General features: G+C 47.0%; 2 protein-coding genes across 4 annotated transcripts in view; one reads left to right on the top strand and one right to left on the bottom strand.

The window, feature by feature from the left end:
• LOC143798623 (protein kinase C theta type-like) overlaps window positions 1-20,515 on the bottom strand; it is a 1,028,586-nt gene that overhangs the window by 225,685 nt on the left and 782,386 nt on the right. The gene's annotated exons all lie outside the window — the stretch shown is intronic.
• Window positions 5,077-20,515, top strand: part of TTC7B (tetratricopeptide repeat domain 7B) — a 152,798-nt gene continuing 137,359 nt past the window's right edge. Inside the window, exon 1 of one of the 3 annotated variants that reach the window (XM_077267669.1) lies at window positions 5,077-5,356. In XM_077267669.1, the coding sequence (XP_077123784.1) occupies window positions 5,236-5,356 (121 nt within the window). In that variant the 5' untranslated portion in view covers window positions 5,077-5,235. The remainder of the gene's footprint in view (window positions 5,357-20,515) is intronic. The other 2 variants (XM_077267673.1, XM_077267678.1) reach the window with 2 other exon arrangements.

Below are 20,515 nucleotides of genomic sequence, written 5' to 3'. Positions count from 1 at the left end.
ACACCAGTAAAGGTGACGGGATAAAGTCCTGCATGCGGGTCCGAGAGTGGGCGATGTGGGTGACACCACACTGCTCTCTCGGTTGCATAAGTGTGGGAAAACAGGGTGAGACATTACACCCTGTTACCCTGAAGATGAAGAAGCTGAAAGACAAAGGAAAAAGAATAATAAAACACAACAGGTGACCTGAAAAGGAAAAGACGGATCTGGGATCAGATCCAGGTCCGCCTCCTACAGACACTAAGCTAAAACTGAGGTTACTTTGTGCCTGTCGGTGGGTGTATACTGCGGAGGAGGAGCTATTTTCCTTTTTTGCATAGTGTCAGCCTCCTAGCGACAACAGCATACACCCATGGTTACCTGTGTTCCCCAATGAAGCGATAAAGAAACTTTTTAACCTTATATTTATTATAAAAATACCGCCATATCTAGTCTGTCATTCAAGCCTATTGGCCCTTGCGCATTTGAATCTAAGATCCATCTGGCTTCTTTTTGTAGTAATAACTTATTACGATCTCCTCCTCGTGGTGGATTACTTACTACTTCAAGACCAGCGAATTTTAGCAGATTAGGATTAGCGTTATGCTTCTCTTTCATATGCTGGATCAATCTTATACAGCCTTTCCCCGTTAATATGGAATTGTAATGTTCCTTAAATCTTACTATCAGAGGTCTAATCGTTTTACCGATATAAAAATATCGGCAAGGACAAAATAAAGCGTAAACTACAAATTTGGTCTTACAGAAAATATAATCATGAACATTGAACGTGATAGATCCTATTTGTATTGGATTACAGGTTATATGGAGATGACAAAATTTACAATTCCCACATTTATAATTTCCCATTAAGGGATAAGGCTACGTTCACATGTGCGTTGTGCGCCGCAGCGTCGGCGCTGCAACGCACAACGCACACAAAAACGCAGCAAAACGCATGCACAACGCTGCGTTTTGCGCCACATGCGTCCTTTTTTTCATTGATTTTGGACGCAGCAAAAATGCAACTTGCTGCGTCCTCTGCGCCTGGACGCGGGCGCCGCAGGGACGCATGCGGCGCAAAACGCAAGTGCGACGCATGTCCATGCGCCCCCATGTTAAATATAGGGGCGCATGACGCATGCGGCGACGCTGCGGCGCCGACCGCAAATGTGAACGTAGCCTTAGTTGTCAACCAGTTAGGGTACTGTCACACAGTGGCACTTTGATCGCTCCGACGGCACGATCCGTGACGTTGCAGCGTCGCTTGATTATCGCTCCAGCGTCGTAGACTGCGGTCACACTTTGCAATGCACGGCGCTGGAGCGATAATTTCATGACGTAGTTGCGATGTAGAAGTCATACGGGACATTGGGAATATCGTGCACACCTTTACACGCTGCGATCATGCCGCCACAGCGGGACACTTGACGACGAAATAAAGTTTCAAACAATCTGCTACGACGTACGATTCTCGGCGGGGTCCCTGATCGCAGTAGCGTGTCAGACACTACGATATCGTAACTATATCGCTGGAACGTCACGGATCGTGCCGTTGTAGCGACCAAAGTGCCACTGTGTGACAGTACCCTTACTTCTTGATACTGAAATCCTATTATGTACTCTATAATCTAACTTGTTTATCTTCTCTTTCAGGTTACATTGGGGGCTTATCTACAGCATTATAGAATGCTATAGATAAGCCCCTGATGGCGGTGGCTGAAGCTTATATACGAAAAAGTAGGTGACAGATTCCCTTTAAACCACAGCGGAATAAGTCTATAGTGCCCCCCAGAGTCAGAATTTCTTTGGGGTCTCGGCTACCGGGGGTAGCTGAGACCCCAGAGAACATGATTCGAGTCGGTTTTTACCGACCCAAGTGTTATGATCGCCATTATTAACGGTATAATGGCGACCGCAAAAAACGTCAAATTTTCCATTTAATTTCTCTATCCTCTGATGTGATCGCACATCAGAGGAGAGAGAAATAGGGTCCCCCGGCACCTCCATTGTCCCTGCATCCCAACGTGAAGTCCCCTGGGCCGCCAGTGTCTTCATCCTGGAGAAAATGGTGGGCGCATGCGCAGTGCACCGGACGAGATCTGAGGGCCGGGCAACAATAGGAAATTCATTATTGGTTAATTTTGATCACCGTGATAGACCCTATCACAGTGATCACAATAAAAAAATAGTAAATCAACCCCCCCTTTATCACCTCCTTAGATGGCTAAAAATAATAAAATACAAAAATGTTTTTATTTTCATTTTTCCAGTAGGGTTAGGCTAGGTTCACATTGCGTTAATGGGTTAACGCTTACGGACTGCATTGCACGGCGAAAATGTCGCAATTAACGCCGTGCAACGGGTCCGTTAGCGCACCCATTGACAGCAATGTTATTTTTGCCGCTAGCGCATGCCATTTTCGGCACGCGCTAGCGATGTGCCGTTCTTTTGAGACAGCGTCCGAGGTGCGCCCGAGGTCCTTTCCTCGCTACCGCAGATCGGGGATCTGCGCTAGCAGGGACGGCGAACGCGAACCCTAGAGAAACATTGCGTTAGCGCAATCCGCTAGCGCTATGCGCTTAATGGATTGCCCTAACGCAATGTGAACCTAGCCTTAGAGATGGGCTAAAGTAAGTTGGGCTAAAATTAGGGTTAGGGTTATGATTGGGATTAGTGTTGTGTTAGGGTTAGGGTTATCATTAGGGTTAGGGGTGTATTGGGGTTAGGGTTGGAGTTAGAATTGGGGGGTTTCCACTGTTTAGGTACATCAGCGGTCCCCAGACGGGACAGTGCCGCCATTAATTCCAGCCAATTTCGCATTCAACAATGAAACGGTGCTCCCTCCCTTCTGAGCCCTGCCATGTGCCCAAACAGTGGCATTCCCCCACATACAGGGTATCATCGTACTCAGGAGAAATTGCACAACAAATTTTATGGTCCATTTTCTCCTGATACCTTTGTGAAAATAAAAAAAAAATGGTTCCAAAGTAAATTTTTTGTGATCAAAGTAAAATGTTCATTTTTTTCCTTCCACATTGCTTTAGTTCTGGTGAAGCACCTGAAGGGTTAATAAACGTCTTGCATGTGGTTTTGCGCACCTTGGGAGGTGCAGTTTTTAGAATGGTGTCACTTTGGGTATTTTGTTTTATATTGACCTCCCAAACTCACTTCAAATGTGAGGTGGTCCCTAAAAAAATGGTTTTGTAAATTTTGTTGGAAAAATGAGATAATCGCTGGTGAACTTTTAACCCTTATAACTTCCAAACAAAAAAAATTGTTTCCAAAATTGTGCTGATGTAGATATGTGGGAAATATTACTTATTAAGTATTTTGTGTGACACCACTCTCTGATTTAAGGGTACAAAAATTAAAAGTTTAAAAATTGTAAAATGTTAACATTTTTTGCCAAATTAACAATTTTTTTCCATAAATAAACACAAGTTATATCGAAGAAATTTCACCACTAACGTGAAGTACAATATGTAACAAAAAAACAATCAGAATCAGTGGGATTCGTACAAGCGTTCCAGAGTTATAACCACATAAAGTGACAGTGGTCAGAATTGTAAAAATTTGCCTGGTCATTAACCCCTTACTGACCTCGGACGGGATAGTACGTCTGATGTCAGCTCCCCTGCTTTGATGCAGGGCTCCACGGTGAGCCCGCATCAAAGCCGGGACATGTCAGCTGTTTTGAACAGCTGACATGTGCCCTCAATAGCGGCGGGTGAATTCGCGATTCACCCGCCGCTATTAACTAGTTAAATGCCACTGTCAAAAGCAGACAGCGGCATTTAACTACCGCATCCGGCCGAGCGGCCGGAAATGACGTCATCGCCAAACCCCGTCACATGATCGGAGGTCGGCGATGCTTTAGAATGGTAACCATAGAGGTCCTTGAGACCTCTATGGTTACTGATCTCCGGCAGCTGTGAGCGCCACCCTGTGGTCGGCGCTCACAGCACACCTGATTTTCTGCTGCATAGCAGCGATCTGATGATCGCTGTTATGTAGCAGAGCCGATCGTGCTGTGCCTGCTTCTAGCCTCACATGGAGGCTATTGAAGCATGGCAAAAGTTAAAAAAAGTAAAAAAAAATAAAAGTTTAAATCACCCCCCTTTCGCCCCAATCAAAATAAATCAATAAAAAAAATCAAACCTACACATATTTGGTATCGCCGTGTTCAGAATCGCCCGATCTATCAATAAAAAAAGCATTAACCTGATCGCTAAATGGCATAACGAGAAAAAAATTCGAAACGCCAGAATTAAGTTTTTTTGGTCGCCGCAACATTGCATTAAAATGCAATAACGGGCGATCAAAAGAAAGTATCTGCACCAAAATGGTATCATTAAAAACGCCAGCTCGGCACGCAAAAAATAAGCCCTCACCCGACCCCAGATCATGAAAAATGGAGACGCTACGAGTATCGGAAAATGGCGCTTTTTTTTTTTTTGCAAAGTTTGGAATTTTTTTTCACCACTTAGGTAAAAAATAACCTAGACATGTTAGGTGTCTATGAACTCGTAATGACCTGGAGAATCATAATGGCAGGTCAGTTTTAGCATTTAGTGAACCTAGCAAAAAAGCCAAACAAAAAACAAGTGTGGGATTGCACTTTTTTTGCAATTTCACCGCACTTGGAATTTTTTTCCCGTTTTCTAGTACACGACATGGTAAAACCAATGATGTCGTTCAAAAGTACAACTCGTCCCGCAAAAAATAAGCCCTCACATGGCCAAATTGACGGAAAAAAAAAAAAGTTATGGCTCTGGGACGGAGGGGAGTGAAAAACGAACATGAGAAAACGGAAAATCCCAAGGTCATGAAGGGGTTAAGTACCAAATTGGCTCTGGCACTAAGGGGTTAAAACATTGTGTTTCATGTTTGCATCTTATAGATAAATTTCATTTCTTTGTATCCATATTTCTGTCGCATTAAATAGACAGCAATACAGTAATTCCTTTACTAAAAAAAAAATATGGAACAAAAATAAATCTGCATTGTGCCTGCAATTCCCAGCATCTCACACAAGGTGGCGATGTCACCACAGTCTGCAAATCCCAGTGTTCCAAGTACGGTGGCGCTGTCATCAGTGGCTGCAATTCCCAATGTTCCACACGTGGTGGCGCTGTCATCCCTTACCGCAGTTCCCTTGCCCCCACAGAAGGGTGCACACAGCGCTGTCACTGTCCGGCCGGCAGCGGCTCTTCTCCCGGCGCCTGTGTTCGGGCCCGGGCGCTGCTGTCAGATATGGCCGCTAAGAAGGCCGGATCGCGGCTGGAGGTGGAGATCGAGCGCTGCCGCTCCGAGTGCCTGTGGGACCGGATCCATGAGCTCGTCAAGCAGCTCTCCGCCAAGCTCATCTCTAACGGTACGGACCGCAAGGAAAGGCCGGGGATGCAAGTGCGGCCTCCAGGTGTCGGTGCTAGAGGAGGTTCCGGGGTCATCCACAGAGGGGGCACGAGTGTCTGACACTAGAGACGCGCGGGGATCAGAGAAGAGTGCACCCCCTGACGTCACTGTGCCCCTGTATATATGGCCCTGTACACACCACCCTGTATATAGGAGCAGAGGAGAGAAGTGTGCGCCCCCTGACATCACTGTGCCCCTGTATATATGGCCCTGTACACACCACCCTGTATATAGGAGCAGAGGAGAGAAGTGTGCGCCCCCTGACGTCACTGTGCCCCTATGTATATGGCCCTGTACACACCACCCTGTATATAGGAGCAGAGGAGAGAAGTGTGCGCCCCCTGACGTCACTGTGCCCCTGTATATATGGCCCTGTACACACCACCCTGTATATAGGAGCAGAGGAGAGAAGTGTGCGCCCCCTGACATCACTGTGCCCCTGTATATATGGCCCTGTACACACCACCCTGTATATAGGAGCAGAGGAGAGAAGTGTGCGCCCCCTGACGTCACTGTGCCCCTATGTATATGGCCCTGTACACACCACCCTGTATATAGGAGCAGAGGAGAGAAGTGTGCGCCCCCTGACGTCACTGTGCCCCTGTATATATGGCCCTGTACACACCACCCTGTATATAGGAGCAGAGGAGAGAAGTGTGCGCCCCCTGACGTCACTGTGCCCCTGTATATATGGCCCTGTACACACCACCCTGTATACAGGAGAGAAGACTGCACCCCCTGACGTCACTGTGCCCCTGTGTATATGGCCCTGTACACACCACCCTGTATACAGGAGCAGAGGAGAGAAGAGTGCACCCCCTGACGTCACTGTGCCCCTGTATATATGGCCCTGTACACACCACCCTGTATACAGGAGAGAAGACTGCACCCCCTGACGTCACTGTGCCCCTGTGTATATGGCCCTGTACACACCACCCTGTATACAGGAGCATAGGAGAGAAGTGTGCGCCCCCTGATGTCACTGTGCCCCTATGTATATGGCATAGTACACACCACCCTGTATACAGGAGCAGAGGAGAGAAGAGTGCGCCCCCTGACATCACTGTACCCCTGTGTATATGGCCCTGTACACACCACCCTGTATACAGGAGCATAGGAGAGAAGTGTGCGCCCCCTGACATCACTGTACCCCTGTGTATATGGCCCTGTACACACCACCCTGTATACAGGAGCATAGGAGAGAAGTGTGCGCCCCCTGATGTCACTGTGCCCCTATATATATGGCATAGTACACACCACCCTGTATACAGGAGCAGAGGAGAGAAGAGTGCACCCCCTGACGTCACTGTGCCCCTGTATATATGGCCCTGTACACACCACCCTGTATACAGGAGCAGAGGAGAGAAGTGTGCGCCCCCTGACGTCACTGTACCCCTGTATATATGGCCCTGTACACCACCCTGTATACAGGAGCATAGGAGAGAAGAGTGCACCCCCTGACGTCACTGTGCCCCTGTATATATGGCCCTGTACACACCACCCTGTATACAGGAGAGAAGACTGCACCCCCTGACGTCACTGTGCCCCTGTGTATATGGCCCTGTACACACCACCCTGTATACAGGAGCATAGGAGAGAAGTGTGCGCCCCCTGATGTCACTGTGCCCCTATGTATATGGCATAGTACACACCACCCTGTATACAGGAGCAGAGGAGAGAAGAGTGCGCCCCCTGACATCACTGTACCCCTGTGTATATGGCCCTGTACACACCACCCTGTATACAGGAGCATAGGAGAGAAGTGTGCGCCCCCTGACATCACTGTACCCCTGTGTATATGGCCCTGTACACACCACCCTGTATACAGGAGCATAGGAGAGAAGTGTGCGCCCCCTGATGTCACTGTGCCCCTATATATATGGCATAGTACACACCACCCTGTATACAGGAGCAGAGGAGAGAAGAGTGCACCCCCTGACGTCACTGTGCCCCTGTATATATGGCCCTGTACACACCACCCTGTATACAGGAGCAGAGGAGAGAAGTGTGCGCCCCCTGACGTCACTGTACCCCTGTATATATGGCCCTGTACACCACCCTGTATACAGGAGCATAGGAGAGAAGAGTGCACCCCCTGACGTCACTGTGCCCCTGTATATATGGCCCTGTACACACCACCCTGTATACAGGAGCAGAGGAGAGAAGTGTGCGCCCCCTGATGTCACTGTGCCCCTATGTATATGGCCCTGTACACACCACCCTGTATACAGGAGCAGAGGAGAGAAGTGTGCGCCCCCTGACGTCACTGTGCCCCTGTATATATGGCCCTGTACACGCCACCCTGTATACAGGAGCAGAGGAGAGAAGTGTGCGCCCCCTGATGTCACTGTGCCCCTGTATATATGGCATAGTACACACCACCCTGTATACAGGAGCAGAGGAGAGAAGTGTGTGCCCCCTGACATCACTGTACCCCTGTATATATGGCCCTGTACCCACCACCCTGTATACAGGAGCAGAGGAGAGAAGTGTGCGCCCCCTGACGTCACTGTGCCCCTGTATATATGGCCCTGTACACACCACCCTGTATACAGGAGCAGAGGAGAGAAGTGTACGCCCCCTGACGTCACTGTACCCCTGTATATATGGCCCAGTACACACCACCCTGTATACAGGAGCAGAGGAGAGAAGAGTGCGCCCCCTGACGTCACTGTGCCCCTGTATATATAGCCCAGTACACACCACCCTGTATACAGGAGCAGAGGAGAGAAGTGTGCGCCCCCTGATGTCACTGTGCCCCTGTATATATGGCCCTGTACACGCCACCCTGTATACAGGAGCAGAGGAGAGAAGTGTGCGCCCCCTGACATCACTGTACCCCTGTATATATAGCCCTGTACACACTACCCTGTTACTGTATACAGGAGCAGAGGAGAGAAGTGTGCGCCCCCTGAAATCACTGTGCCCCTGTATATATGGCCCTGTACCCACCACCCTGTATACAGGAGCAGAGGAGAGAAGTGTGCGCCCCCTGATGTCACTGTGCCCCTGTGTATATGGCCCTGTACACACCACCCTGTATACAGGAGCAGAGGAGAGAAGTGTACGCCCCCTGACGTCACTGTGCCCCTGTATATATGGCCCAGTACACACCACCCTGTATACAGGAGCAGAGGAGAGAAGTGTACGCCCCCTGACGTCACTGTGCCCCTGTATATATGGCCCAGTACACACCACCCTGTATACAGGAGCAGAGGAGAGAAGTGTGCGCCCCCTGACGTCACTGTGCCCCTGTATATATGGCCCTGTACCCACCACCCTGTATACAGGAGCAGAGGAGAGAAGTGTGCGCCCCCTGACTTCACTGTGCCCCTGTATATATGGCCCTGTACCCACCACCCTGTATACAGGAGCAGAGGAGAGAAGTGTGCACCCCCTGACGTCACTGTGCACCTGTATATATGGCCTGTACACACCACCCTGTATATAGGAGCAGAGGAGAGAAGAGTGTGCCCCCTGACAACACTGTGCCCCTGTATATATGGCCCTGTATACACCACCCTGTATACAGGAGCAGAAGAGAGAAGTATGTGCCCCTGTATATATGGCCCTGTACACACCACCCTGTATACAGGAGCATAGGAGAGAAGTGTGCGCCCCCTGACGTCACTGTCTCCCGGTATAATATGGTCCTGTACTCACCACCCTGTATACAGAAGCATACGAGAGAAGTGTGCGCCCCCTGACATCACTGTGCCCCTGTATATATGGCTCTGTACACACCGCACTATATACAGAAGCAGAGGAGAGACGTGTGCGCCCTCTGACGTCACTGTGCCCCTGTATACAACCCCTGGCAAAAATTATGGAATCACCGTCCTTGGAGGATGTTCATTCAGTTGTTTAATTTTGTAGAAAAAAAGCAGATCACAGACATGGCACAAAACTAAAGTAATTTCAAATGGCAACTTTCTGGCTTTAAGAAACACTAAAAGAAATCAAGAACAAAAATCTGGTAGTCAGTAATGGTTACCTTTTTTAACCAAGCATAGGGAAATAATTATGGAATCATGAAAAACAAACAAAAAAACACTCCAAAGCATCACTAGTATTTTGTTGCACCATCTCTGGCTTTTCTAACAGCTTGCAGTCTCTGAGGCATGGACTTAATGAGTGTCAAACAGTACTCTTCATCAATCTGGCTTCAACTTTCTCTGATTGCTGTTGCCAGATCAGCTTTGCAGGTTGGAGCCTTGTCATCGACCATTTTCTTCAACTTCCACCAAAGATTTTCAATTGGATTGAGATCCGGACTATTTGCAGGCCATGACATTGACCTTATGTGTCCTTTTTCAAGGAATGTTTTCACAGTTTTTGCTCTATGGCAGGATGCATTATCATCTTGTAAAATGATTTCTTCTTCCCCAAACATCCTTTCAATTGGTGGGATAAGAAAAGTGTCCAAAATATCAACATAAACTTGTGCATTTATTGAAGATGTAATGACAGCCATCTCTCCAGTGCCTTTACCTTACATGCAGCCCCAGATCATCAATGACTGTGGAAATTTGCATGTTCTCTTCAGGCAGTCATCTTTATAAATCTCATTGGAACGGCACCAAACAAAAGTTCCAGCATCATCACCTTGCCCAATGCAGATTCGCGATTCATCACTGAATATGACTTTCATCCAGTCATCCACAGTCCACGATTGCTTTTCCTTAGCCCATTGTAACCTTGTTTTTTTCTGTTTAGGTGTTAATGATGGCTTTCATTTAGCTTTTCTGTATGTAAATCCCATTTCCTTTAGGCAGTTTCTTACAGTTCGGTCACAGATGTTGACTCAAGTTTCCACCCATTCGTTCCTCATTTGTTTTGTTGTGCATTTCCTGTTTTGGAGACATACTGCTTTAAGTTTCTGGTCTTGACTCCTTGATAGCTTCCTTGGTCTACCAGTATGTTTGCCTTTAACAACCTTCCCATGTTGTTTGTATTTGGTCCAGATTTTAGACACAGCTGACTGTGAACAATCAACATCTTTTGCAACATTGCGTGATGATTTACCCTCTTTTAAGAGTTTGATAATCCTCTCCTTTGTTTCAATTGACATCTCTGGTGTTGGAGCCGTGATTCATGTCAGTCCACTTGGTGCAACAGCTCTCCAAGGTGTGATCACTCCTTTTTAGATGCAGACTAAGGAGCAGATCTAAGTTGATGCAGGTGTTATTTTGGGGTATGAAAATTTACAGGGTCATTACATAATTTTTTCCTCAGAATTGAGTGATTCCATAATTTTTTCCCAATGCTTTGTTAAAAACAGTAACCATTACTGACTACCACATTTTTTGTTCTTGATTTCTTTGTGTTTCTGAAAGCCAGAAAGTTGCCATTTGAATTGACTTTAGTTTTGTGCCATGTCTGTGATCTGCTTTTTTTTCTCCAAAATTAAACAACTGAATGAACATCCTCCAAGGCCGGTGATTCCATAATTTTTGCCAGGGGTTGTATATGACCCTGTACACACCACCTTGTATACAGGAGCAGAGGAGAGATGTGTGCGCCCCCTGACGTCACTGTGCACCTGTATATATGGCCCTGTACACACCACCCTGTATACAGAGCAGAGGTGAGATGTGTGCACCCCCTGACATCACTGTGCACCTGTATATATGGCCTAGTACACACCACCCTGTATATAGGAGCAGAGGAGAGAAGAGTGCGCCCCCTGACATCACTGTGCCCCTGTATATATGGCCCTGTACACACCACCCTGTATACAGGAGCAGAGGAGAGAAGTGTGCGCCCCTCTATGACACTGTGCCCCTGTATATATGGCCCTGTTTACCCTGTATACAGGAGCAGAGGAGAGAAGTGTGCGCTCACTGACTTCACTGTACTCCTGTATATATATATATATAGCCCTGTACACACCACCCTGTATACAGAAGCAGAGGAGGGTAGTGTGCGCCCACCTACGTTACTGTGCCCCTGTATATGTGACCCTGTACACACGACCCTTTATACAGGAGTAGAGGATAGAAGTGTGTCCTCCCCCCGATGTCACTGTTCCCCTGTATACAGCTCTGGCAAAAATTAAGAGAGCACTGCTCAGCTTTATAAAAATTCGCTTTTCTACATGTCAGAGAGGAATTCCATTCGAGTGTCAGTTGAATTCCAACCAGAGTACACCTAATTCTATTTAAGGTGCTTCTGATTAGGTGATCACCTGAACCAAATCTTATTTAACGAAAGAAAGTATAAAAAACACAATCCTCTTGCAATAGGACAAGCTGGATGGCAAAACAAGTGCTAGTAATATCCCAAAAGTAATAGGAATGAAAAAATAACTTTTAACAATGCCAATGGAGTTGAAAAGAAAAGTCTTGAGTGAGGAAAAGAAAGGCTCGATTCTTGCTTTACTAGCAGAGGGACACAGTGAGCGTCATGTTGCCTCCATCCTTAAAATTTCTAAGATGGCAGTCCATTACAACAAGGTCAAGCAGCAGACATTGGGGACAACAAAGCTACAGACAGGCAGAGGGCGAAAACGACTCTCCACTGACCAGGATGACCGTCATCTTATTCGAATGTCACTCAGCAACCGCAGGATGATATCAAGTAATTTACAAAATGAATGGCAAATGGCAGCTGGGCTGAAGTGCACGGCAAGAACAGTTGGTAACAGGCTCCTAGAGGCAGGACTCAAGTCATGTAAAGCTAGAAAAAAGCCTTTCATCAATGAGAAGCAAAGGAGAGCCAGGCTGAAGTTGCCAAAGAACATAAGGATTGGACCATAATGGACTGGAGTAAGGTAATCTTCTCTTATGAGTCTAATTTTCAGCTTTGCCCAACACCTGTCATCTAATGGTTAGATGGAGACCTGGAGAGGCATACAGGCCATAGTGTCTTGCACCCACTGTGAAATTTGGTGGCGGATCGGTGTTGATCTGGGGATGCTTCCGCAAGGCTGGAATTGGGCAGATTAATCTTTGCGAAGGACATATGAATCAAGCCGCATACAAGGTTATCCTAGAAAAACAGTTGATTCCTTCTGTTAAGCCAATGTTCCCCAACTCTGAGAACTGGTTTTTCCAGCAGGACAATGTGCCATGCCACACAGCTAGGTCAATCAAGGTGTGGATGAAGGACCACCACATCAAATCCCTGCCATGGCCAGCCCAATCTCCAGACCTGAACCCCATTGAAAACCTCTGGAATGTAATCAAGAGAAAGAAGGATAGTCACAAGCCATCAAACAAAGAAGAACTGCTTAAATTTTTGTACCAGAAGTGGCATAAGGTCACCCAAAAGCAGTGTGAAAGACGTGGAAAGCATGCCAGGATGCATGAAAGCTGTGATTAAAAATTATGGTTTTCCACAAAATATTGATTTCTGAACTCTTCCTGAGTTACAACATTAGTATTGTTGTTTCTAAATGATTATGAACTTGTTTTCTTTGCATTATTTGAGGTTGCAAGCAATGCATTTTTTTGTTATTTTGACAATTTCTAATTTTCGGAAAATACCGTATATACTCGAGTATAAGCCGACCCCCCTAATTTTGCCACAAAAAACTGGGAAAACTTAATGACTCGAGTATAAGCCTAGGGTGGAAAATGCAGCAGCTACTGGTAAATTTCAAAAAGAAAAATAGGTACCGATAAAAGCAAAATAAATTGAGACATCAGTAGTTTAAGTGTTTTTGAATATCCATATTGAATCAGGAGCCCCATATAATGCTCCATACAGTTCATGATGGCCCCGTAAGATGCTCCATACAAAATACGCCCCATATAATGCTCCATACATATTACATAACATATGCCCCATATAATGCTGCACAAATGTTGATTATGACCCCATAAGATGCTCCATACAGATATTTGCCCCATATAATGCTGCACATGTTCCCATAAGATGCTCCATAGAGATATTTGCCCCATATAATGCTGCACATGGCCCGATACAGATATTTGCCCCATATAATGCTGCACATAGCCCCATAAGATGCTCCATGCAGATATTTGCCCCATATAATGCTGCACATGGCCCCATAGATATTTGCCCCATATAATGCTGCTCATGGCCCGATAAGACGCTCAATACAGATATATGCCCCATGTAACGCTGCACATGGCCCCATAAGATGCTCCATACAGACATTTGCCCCATATGCTGTTGCTGCAATTAAAAAAATAAAAAATTACATATTCACCTCTCAGGCCCCCGGCACTTGCTATATTCACCTGCTCCCCGTTCCACCGACTGCCGCCGCTGTGTCTTGTCCGTCCTCCGCCCTGACGCTCAGGCAGAGGGCGGCGCGCACTAATCGCGTCATCGTGCCCTCTGACCTGGGGCAAATATATATGGAGCCATGTGCAGCATTATATGGGGCAAATATCTGTATGGAGCATCTTATGGGGCTATGTGCAGCATTATATGGGGCAAATATCTGTATGGGGCCATGTGCAGCATTATATGGGGCATCGAGTTATACTCACCTGCTCCTGGCGCGGTCCCTGCACATCTGTTCCCTGGCGCCGGCAGCTTCTTCCTGTAGTGTGTGGTCACATGGTACCGCTCATTACCGTAATGAATATGCGGCTCCACCCCTATGGGAGTGGAGTCGGGTCCATATTCATTACGGTAATGAGCGGTACCATGTGACCGCTCACTACAGGAAGAAGCTGCCAGCGCCAAGGAACCAGGGACGTGCCGGGACCGCGCCAGGAGCAGGTGAGTATTTTTACACAGCTCCGCTCCCCCTCCCCTGCCGACCCCTGGGTATGACTCGAGTATAAGCCGAGAGGGTTACTTTCAGCCCAAAAAAGTGGGCTGAAAATCTCGGCTTATACTCAAGTATATGCGGTAGAAAAAATTGGATTTCGGCTCAACCGGACTGGATTTCCAGTCCACCACCTGACAGCACCATTGGAGGACGTCCTTCTTATCCGCAGTGGGACAGGAACCACAAGTTAAAAGGACCCTCCCCACTCCACCCACCAGTGTTTTTCCTGTCCCACTGCGGATAGGAACTGCAAGACGTAGCCTCCGACGGTGCTGTGCAGATGGTGGGGATCGGGGGGCCCAGCCTTTCCCTTCCCCGCCGCAAGATATCTGCGGCTGATACCTGCGATGGGGGGTCCCTCAGCCTCCCCCAGTGTAGCGCTGCTCCTGGGGCCAAGGTCCGTTTCTCCTTGCTGGGGCTCTCGGCCCGGGCGCTGTCTGCTGCAGCGGCGGCTGTTCCCGCATGCGGCCGCAGCCGTTTCGGCGGGGGCTCTCTGTGCAGCAGCCGCTGCCGGCTCCAGGACACGCGGCCGCGTCACTTCCGGTCGGCGGCCGCGTCACTTCCGGTCGCGGCAAGCATCGGACCGGAGGACGCCAGCGGCAGCGCCGGCCTTCAGGAAGGCCTTTTCTCAGCATGGTCGACCGCGCGGGGCGCGGTAAGGAGGCAGGATCAACCAGGTAAAACCTATATAAGCATACAATGGGGGTCACGTATGTCTATTTACCCTAGGCTGAGCCTCCCATCCCCACAACTGAAAGGAAAAAATCGGGGAAGAATAAATGCCCGATTTGTGCCACTAAGTTTCCAGAAAATTGGCGGAAACCATTGTGCAGATCGTGCACATCCAAAATTGTGGGTGATGAGCAGACGGCACTACTATCCAGCATGAGGACCATGATTCGACAGGAGGTTCAGGCTTCTATCTCAGGCTTGAATCTTCCCCAGACTCAGTCAGAACCACAGACTTCACGGAAGAGGCCAAGGGAGTCTAGCCCTTCTTCCGAGGGTGAGGTTTCGGAGGATTCTGACCAGGAAGAAAGAGACGGATCTGTGGGCAAAGGGAAGAGATATCTCTTCGCCGCAGCAGACACAGATGAACTTCTTTATGCTGTACGTAACACCATGCAGCTACAAGATACACCAGAGGAAACCTCGATCCAGGACGAGATGTTTGGCGGATTACATGCTCAGGTGACAAAAGTCTTCCCCGTCAACAACCACATCCGTTCCATGATCCTGGAAGAGTGGCAGGAAGCGGAGAAGAAGCTAGTGATTCCCAGGGACTTTAGACTTCGTCTGCCCTACAACCCTGAGGACATTAAAGTGTGGGATGAAGTTCCCAAGATCGATGTCCCACTAGCAAAGGTGGCGAAGAAGACCTCAATTCCATTTGAGGACTCTTCCGCGTTAAAGGATCCTATGGATCGTAAAGCGGATGGTTTGCTAAGGAGAACTTGGGAGTCCTCCGCGGCAATAATACGGGCCAATATAGCGGCAACTTCCGTAGCCCGGTCAATGCACTTATGGATTGACGACTTAAAGGATCACCTCAAAGCCAAGACTTCTAGAGAGGTTATCCTTAAATCATTGCCTTTGCTCAAACTCGCAACAGGCTTTATGGCGGACGCTTCTGCTGAATCTGTACGGTTTGCGGCTAGAAGCGAATCCCTGTCTAATGCGGCCAGAAGAGCCATATGGCTAAAGACCTGGTCGGGGGATCTCCAGTCAAAAAATAAATTGTGTGGAATCCCATTCTCAGGAAATAAAGTATTTGGGCCGATTCTAGACGATATTCTAGAAAAAGCCTCAGATAAAAAGAAGGGTTTTCCTGAGGAGAATACCAAAAAATATCAACCCTTTCGTAGGTCCCGACCTGGTCAGAGGACAAACTACAAGGGGAAAGGGAAGACTGGGAGGTGGTCTTATCCCAAGGGTGGAAAGGGTAGAGACTCCATCTTCCCTAGTGCAGGCACACCAAAGTCAAATAAATGACATAAAGGTGGGAGGTCGATTACAGAAATTTCTAGGGGGTTGGCAGAAGGTATCCCAGAATCCTTGGATTCTACAAGTAGTTGCACAGGGATACAAATTAGAGTTCTCCAGCAGTCCCCCAGAAAGATTTGTAGTGACCCGACCTTGCCCGCTCTCCGACTCCTCCATGTGGACAAACATTCAGGAGCTGTTAGAATTAGAAGCGATTGTGCCAGTTCCCATCTCAGAAAGAGGCAGAGGCCATTATTCCCATTTGTTTTCAATAAAGAAACCATCCGGAGACTCCCGGACGATTATAAATTTAAAACCATTAAACAAATGGGTCCGGTACAAAAGATTCCGGATGGAATCTATAAGATCCACGACGCCTCTAATAGACAAAGACATGGTAATGTGTACCCTAGACCTAAGCAACGCATACTATCATGTCCCGATACACCTCTCCTACCAAAAGTTCCTGAGGTTCGCCATAATGAACAGGGGGATTGTACATCACTTCCAGTTCAGATGTCTCCCCTTCGGGCTTGCTTCAGCGCCCAGAATCTTTACCAAGCTGATGTCGGAAGTTGTGGCCTATCTAAGGAATCAGAATGTGACCATAGTCCCATACCTGGACGACTTCCTGATAATGGCGAAATCACAGAAACTCCTCAAGATAGACTGCACGTTCACTCTTTCCATCCTACAGGAGCTGGGGTGGATCGTGAACTGGAAAAAGTCCTGCCTGGTCCCAAATTCCAGAATAAAATTTTTGGGAGTGATCTTAGATTCCAATCTAAGAACATCTTTTTTACCAGAAGACAGACAAGAGACCTTGATCAGGCACATCCACCATTTCAGAAGAAGTACCCCCTCCATAAGAGAGGCAATGAGGATACTCGGTTTCATGACCGCATGCATACCCTGTGTGAGATGGAGCCAATTCCACTCGCGGAAGTTGCAAAGAGAAGTCCTAGGATCTTGGAACAGAAAACAAAGTTCCCTAGACAGGAAGATGCTTGTGTCTCCTTCGGTAAAGAAATCCCTAACCTGGTGGACCACACCAGCGAACCTGAGAGAGGGAGTTCCATGGATACTCGATCCCTGTGTTACGGTTACCACAGACGCCAGTCAATACGGATGGGGCGGTCATATAGGGAGAACATACTACCAGGGAGAATGGACTCCTCAAATTGCCGCAAGATCGTCGAATTTCAGAGAGCTGTACGCGATCTGGAAAGTGTTGTGCCAGGCCCAGTCATTGGTCCGAGACAAACACGTGAGAATACTGTCCGACAATGTCACAGCAGTGGCATTTCTGAGACACCAGGGAGGTCCGAGACATCCACCACTGCAACACTTAGCAGACCAGATTTTCAGGTGGGCAGAAAGATCTGTCAAATCCATCTCGGCAGTTCACCTGGAAGGTGCCAAGAATCAGGTTGCAGATTTCCTGAGCCGAAAGTCGGTACATCCCGGAGAATGGGAATTGAACCCGGAAGTATTCAGCAGTCTGTGCCAGAAATGGAGAACGCCTCAGGTGGACCTCTTTGCCACCAGGTCAAACACAAAGGCCAGAGGATTTTTTTCTGTGAAACCTCTAGATGGAGCCACAGGAGTAGACGCCTTGTCTCAGTATTGGGGAGAAGGTCTCCTATACGCTTTTCCGCCTCTTCCTCTGATACCGAAGACACTCAGGAAGATACGAGACGAAAGAGCAACCGTAATCCTGGTGGTTCCTTTCTGGCCGAAAAGGAGCTGGTTTTCTCTACTGTCCAGGATGTCAACAGAAGAACCAGTCTTTCTACCGAACAGGCAGGACCTTCTACTTCAGGGTCCAGTATTCCACAAGAATCCAGACTCTTTTCACCTATCTGCTTGGATCCTGAACGGCAAACCCTAAGATCTAGAGGCCTGTCAGAAGATGTCATTACCACACTCCAGGCAAGCAGAAAGCCGGTGACTTCGGCGATTTACAACAAGATCTGGAAGCGGTATTGTTCCTTTCTGGGAGAAGGTCATGTGGATACTTCAAAACCAGATATCCCCAAAATCCTCGATTTCCTGCAACTCGGATTTGACAAGGGCCTTCGGCCTAGCACTCTAAAAGTACAGATTGCAGCACTTAGTGTATTTTTTGATACATCACTAGCCTCCCATCCCTGGATAGCCAGATTTTCCAGGGCCACACAGAGAATGAGGCCACTTGTGAGGAAATCAACTCCTCCTTGGGACCTAAACTTGGTCCTTAACACTGTGTAAAACCCCTTACTTACTGTCAGAAGATATGGACATAGCCAATCTCTCCTTTAAAACCGCCTTCCTGATTGCCATCACATCGGCTAAAAGGCTAGGGGAGATGCAGGCTCTTTCTATCCAGAACCCATATCTTCAAATCTTTGACGACAGAATAGTCTTCAAACATAACCCAGCTTTCCTCCCCAAAGTAGTATCATCTACCAATATAAATCAGGAGATAATCCTTCCTTCTTTCTGCCAACACCCTAAAAACGCAAAAGAAGGGGTCTACCATAACCTTGACGTTAGGGAGACTGTTCTAAAATACCTGGGGGCGACAAAAAGCTGGAGACGGGACACTAACTTATTTATTCAATACGGTGGTCCAAATAGGGGTTGCAAGGCAGCAAAATCAAACCATTGCTAGGTGGATTAAAAACATGATATACAAACCAAGGGAAAGATCCCCCGGACACTCTTAGGGCCCACTCAACACGAGCCATTTCTACATCATGGGCAGAGAAGGGGGGTGCCTCAGCTGAGCAAATCTGTAGGGCGGCGACTTGGACTAGTCTTTCTACCTTTGCTAGACACTATAAATTAGATGTCGTATCAGACCAATTAGCCTTTGGTAGAAAAGTCTTACATGCAGTAGTCCCACCCTAGTTAACATCCTTTGGTATTCTCCAATGGTGCTGTCAGGTGGTGGACTGGAAAACGGTAATTAGTTCTTACCGGTAATTGTATTTCCAGGAATCCACCTGACAGCACTACTAGTTCCCTCCCACTGCAAACTTTTACTACTGACTAATGTGATGTAACATTGGTGTGTAATTGTAAATAAACTCTCTTTTTTGCATCCATCCAGATGTGGTACTTAGAAAATCACTGGTGGGTGGAGTGGGGAGGGTCCTTTTAACTTGTGGTTCCTGTCCCACTGCGGATAAGAAGGACGTCCTCCAATGGTGCTGTCAGGTGGATTCCTGGAAATACAATTACCGGTAAGAACTAATTACCGTTTTTCCTTTTCCTTTTCTTTTTTCAAAAGAAAATATGGTGCATACAAAAGAAAAATTTACATGGTCGACATGACCCAGTTGACTTGGTGAGACCGGTGTCTGAGCCCCATGTGGATGAGCATAGAGCAACTGGGTGAGCTGGAATCAAGTTTTTAAAAAATGTATTGCTTAGAACTTATAGAATAAAAGAACAGTTTACATTTTAGTCAAAAATATACCTATAAAGAGAAAAATAATACAAACTGAAAATTTTGCAGTGGTTTCTTAATTTTTGCCAGAGCTTTTATGTGTATACACACCTCCCTGATATCATGCCTGTGTACAGTACACTGCATAACATATTGCTACAGTGAATACAGTGCCTTGAAAAACTCTTCATACCCCATGAACCTTTGCACTTTACTCCCACAGAAATAAGTGTATTATTGATATTTTATGTAACATCCACACAAAGTAACAAGTATTTGTGATGTGTAAAGGAAATGATACGAGGTTTACTAAATTAAAAAAAAAACAATAAATCTGAACAGTGTGAGGTCCATTTGTTTTCAGCTCCCTGTAGTCTGATCCACCTAAATAAAATCCTGAGTGACTAATCAGTCCCCCAAAGGTTTTTTTTTACTCAAATAGATTTTTATTAAGTATAAAATCACAATAAACATTTTACAATAATACAGGGATTTTGAATAGATATCTCCCACCCCCCCTCCCCCCGCAATATATCCCAACTAGTGATGAGTGAATATACTCGTTACTCAAGATTTCCTGAGCACTCTCGGGGGTCCTCCAAATATTTTTTAGTGCTCAGAGTTTTAGTTTTTCTTGCCGCAGCTGAATGATTTGCATCTGTTAGCCAGCATACATGTGGGGATTCCCTAGCAACCTGGCAACCCCCACATGTACTTATGCTGGCTATCAGATGTAAATCATTCAGCTGCGGCAATAAAAACTAAATTTCCGAGCACTAAAAAATACTCGGAGGACCCCCAAGCATGCTCGAGAAATCTCAAGTAACGAGTATATTCGCTCATCACTAATCCCAACATTACCACCACCACCCCTTCTCCCCATTTAGACAGCTCATGCTCTTCCCTTAGCTTATCGTATACCGGCATATACTTTAGTATTATGTGATGACTCC

The sequence above is a fragment of the Ranitomeya variabilis genome, chromosome 1 (assembly GCF_051348905.1).
Source record: "Ranitomeya variabilis isolate aRanVar5 chromosome 1, aRanVar5.hap1, whole genome shotgun sequence".
NCBI classification, from domain to species: domain Eukaryota; kingdom Metazoa; phylum Chordata; class Amphibia; order Anura; family Dendrobatidae; genus Ranitomeya; species Ranitomeya variabilis.
Note: the sequence above shows the minus strand (reverse complement) of the source record. Positions and strands in the feature narration are given on the sequence as shown.